This window comes from Electrophorus electricus, chromosome 7 (genome assembly GCF_041902795.1).
Source record: "Electrophorus electricus isolate QZ-2024a chromosome 7, ASM4190279v1, whole genome shotgun sequence".
Lineage (NCBI taxonomy): Eukaryota > Metazoa > Chordata > Actinopteri > Gymnotiformes > Gymnotidae > Electrophorus > Electrophorus electricus.
In genome coordinates, this window is record NC_137503.1 from 34,832,501 (window position 1) to 34,835,000 (window position 2,500).

A 2,500-nucleotide genomic window follows, 5' to 3' on the forward strand; every position below is an offset into this window, starting at 1 on the left:
CCCTCCCCTCCTCTCATCCCCTCCTCTCTCTCCCTCCCTCCCCTCCCTTCATCTCCTCCTCTCCTCTCCCTCCCCTCCCCCCTCCTTCCCTCCGCTCTCTCTGCCTCCCTCCTCTCCTCTCCCTCCTTCCCTCACTCTCCTTCCCTCCTCTCTCCTCCCCTCCTCTGTCTCTCCCTCTCCTCCCCTCCCCTCCTCTCCTCCCCTCCTCTCCTCTCCCTCCCTCCCCTCCTCTCTTCCCCTCCTACCTGAGGAGCGGTCCCCACAGATGGCACAGATGTGTTTGGACATGGAGCCAGGACTCGTGCACTGGTAGTTGTTCATGCTGCCCAGAGGCGGGAGACCAGGAGGAGGTTTCACGTCCTCAGAACTGCTCACACTACTCCCAGAGTTCATCTGGAGGAGGGCAGGGGGTGGAGGGAGGGGGAAAGATCTCAAAATAAAAATGAGGTCTTGGTTTCCGTCAGCACACACCCACAATAGTGTTGGTGTTTGGTTGTGTGCTTTACCCTACATAGTCCATACACACACACACACACACACACACACACACACACACACACAAACCATCTTCCCATCCTCTCGATCTCTCTCTCTCTCTCACTGTCAATTTGTTTGCTGGCCTGAATGGGATGGAGAGAAGAGGTGCGCTTCTAAAAGCAGCCAGTAGAGGGTGGAGAGCGCACACATCAGCCACAGAAAAGTATGTCAAATCATTTCATCAGCAACTCCACTTGCAGCTCCAGTTCTATCCGGTGTCCTTGAGAGCAGGGATGGCCAAGTACAAGCCTCACTGGGGCATATAGTTTACAGGTAAAAAACGGCTTCAAACACTGTTGTAATCACACCTAAACTACATAAACACACCTAAACTCTACCTAAAAGCAGAACTAAACTACATAAAGCACAACTAAACTATATGAACATACCTAAACTACATAAACACACCTAAACTCTACATAGAAGCACATCTAAACTATATTTACACACCTAAACTACATAAAGCATGCCTAAACTGTACATAAATCACACGTAAACTACATAAACACACCTAAGCTACATATATAACACCTAAACTCTACATAAAGTCACACCTAAACTACATAAAGCACATCTAAACTACATGAAGTATATCTGAGTTGCTTGTTTATCCAAAACCCAGAGGACGCGCTCTCATCCTGCTTCAGAACCTCGGAGAGCAGCCACACACATAGCTACTTCTCCATGGTGACGGACAGTGCCCAGATCCCTGACCCCTTCGACCTGGAAGGGGGTGAGTCAAAGCTGCTGTGGTACCACAGTCCACTCAACGCTTCCACGCCATGAAGCTATGACACTGGACGCTTATGACGCCATGAAGCTATGACGCTGGACGCTTATGACGCCATGAAGCTATGACGCTGGACGCTTATGACGCTACGAAGCTATGATGCTATGAAGCTATGTAGCTAGGACTTCCTGCCCTGCTCCATTTTCCTGCAGCCTGAATTTTTGGTGTGTGTGTGTGTGTGTGTGTGTGTGTGTGTGTGTGTGTGTGTGTGAGAGTGTGAGAGAGAGAGAGAGAGAGAGTATGTGTGTGTGTGAGAGTGTGAGAGAGAGAGAGTGTGTGTGTGTATATGTGTGTGTATATATGTGTGTGTGTGTGTGTGTGTGTGTGTGTGTGTGAGTGAGAGTGTGTGTGTGTGTGTGTGTGTGTATCTGGAGAAGTGAGTGTAATGAACACATCTCTTATTATTAATGGAGTCTGATCCTGAAGTGATCAGTAACCATACTTGAATTGGGATTAAATATCTCTCTCTCTTTAATAAGTGACCTTACACAGTGACCCAACACAGTCACCTAACACAATGACCCAACACAGACACCTAACACAGATGACCCAACACAGTGACCCTATACATGGACCCAACACAGTGACCCTACACAGTGACTCAACACCATTTCTGCCTGCTTCACCTGTGGGCTGTTGAGGGTGCTGAAGCCCATGCCAGGCGTGGAGGCGGAGCCTATAGAGGGCGTGATAACAGAGTAGGGTGAGTTCAGGCCATTCGCCGGCAAGGCCAGCGAGCCCATGGCTGAGGGGAGGGGCCGGGAGGAGCTGATGACGGATGGATGGCCCATCATGGAGCTCATTGGTGGAGGCTGTGAGGGGGCAGAGTTCAGGGCTCCAGACGAGTCTGCAGGGAGACAGAGAGAACAATGAGAACACACCTCCAGCGCTCACTGGATGTAGAAGATGTAGAAGAGCTGGCAGATCAGGAACCTGCAGTACCGTGACCACACACACACACACACACACACACACACACACACACACACACACACACACACACACACCACATCACACCACACACACACACACACACCACGCATACACACACACCACGCATACACACACACACACACACCACATCACACACACACACACATCTCTCTCACACACACACACACACATACATACACACACACACACATCTCACACACACACACACACACAATCACA

At 50.1% G+C, this 2,500-nt stretch overlaps 1 protein-coding gene across 6 annotated transcripts in view; it reads right to left on the reverse strand.

Annotated features, from left to right (window-relative positions):
• Positions 1-2,500, reverse strand: part of rxrgb (retinoid X receptor, gamma b) — a 36,951-nt gene that overhangs the window by 6,672 nt on the left and 27,779 nt on the right. For all 6 annotated transcript variants that reach the window (XM_081716951.1, XM_081716954.1, XM_081716952.1 and 3 more), the window contains 2 exons: positions 1,954-2,174; positions 246-393 (listed from right to left, as the gene is read on the reverse strand). In XM_081716951.1, the coding sequence (XP_081573077.1) occupies positions 246-393; positions 1,954-2,174 (369 nt within the window). The remainder of the gene's footprint in view (positions 1-245; positions 394-1,953; positions 2,175-2,500) is intronic.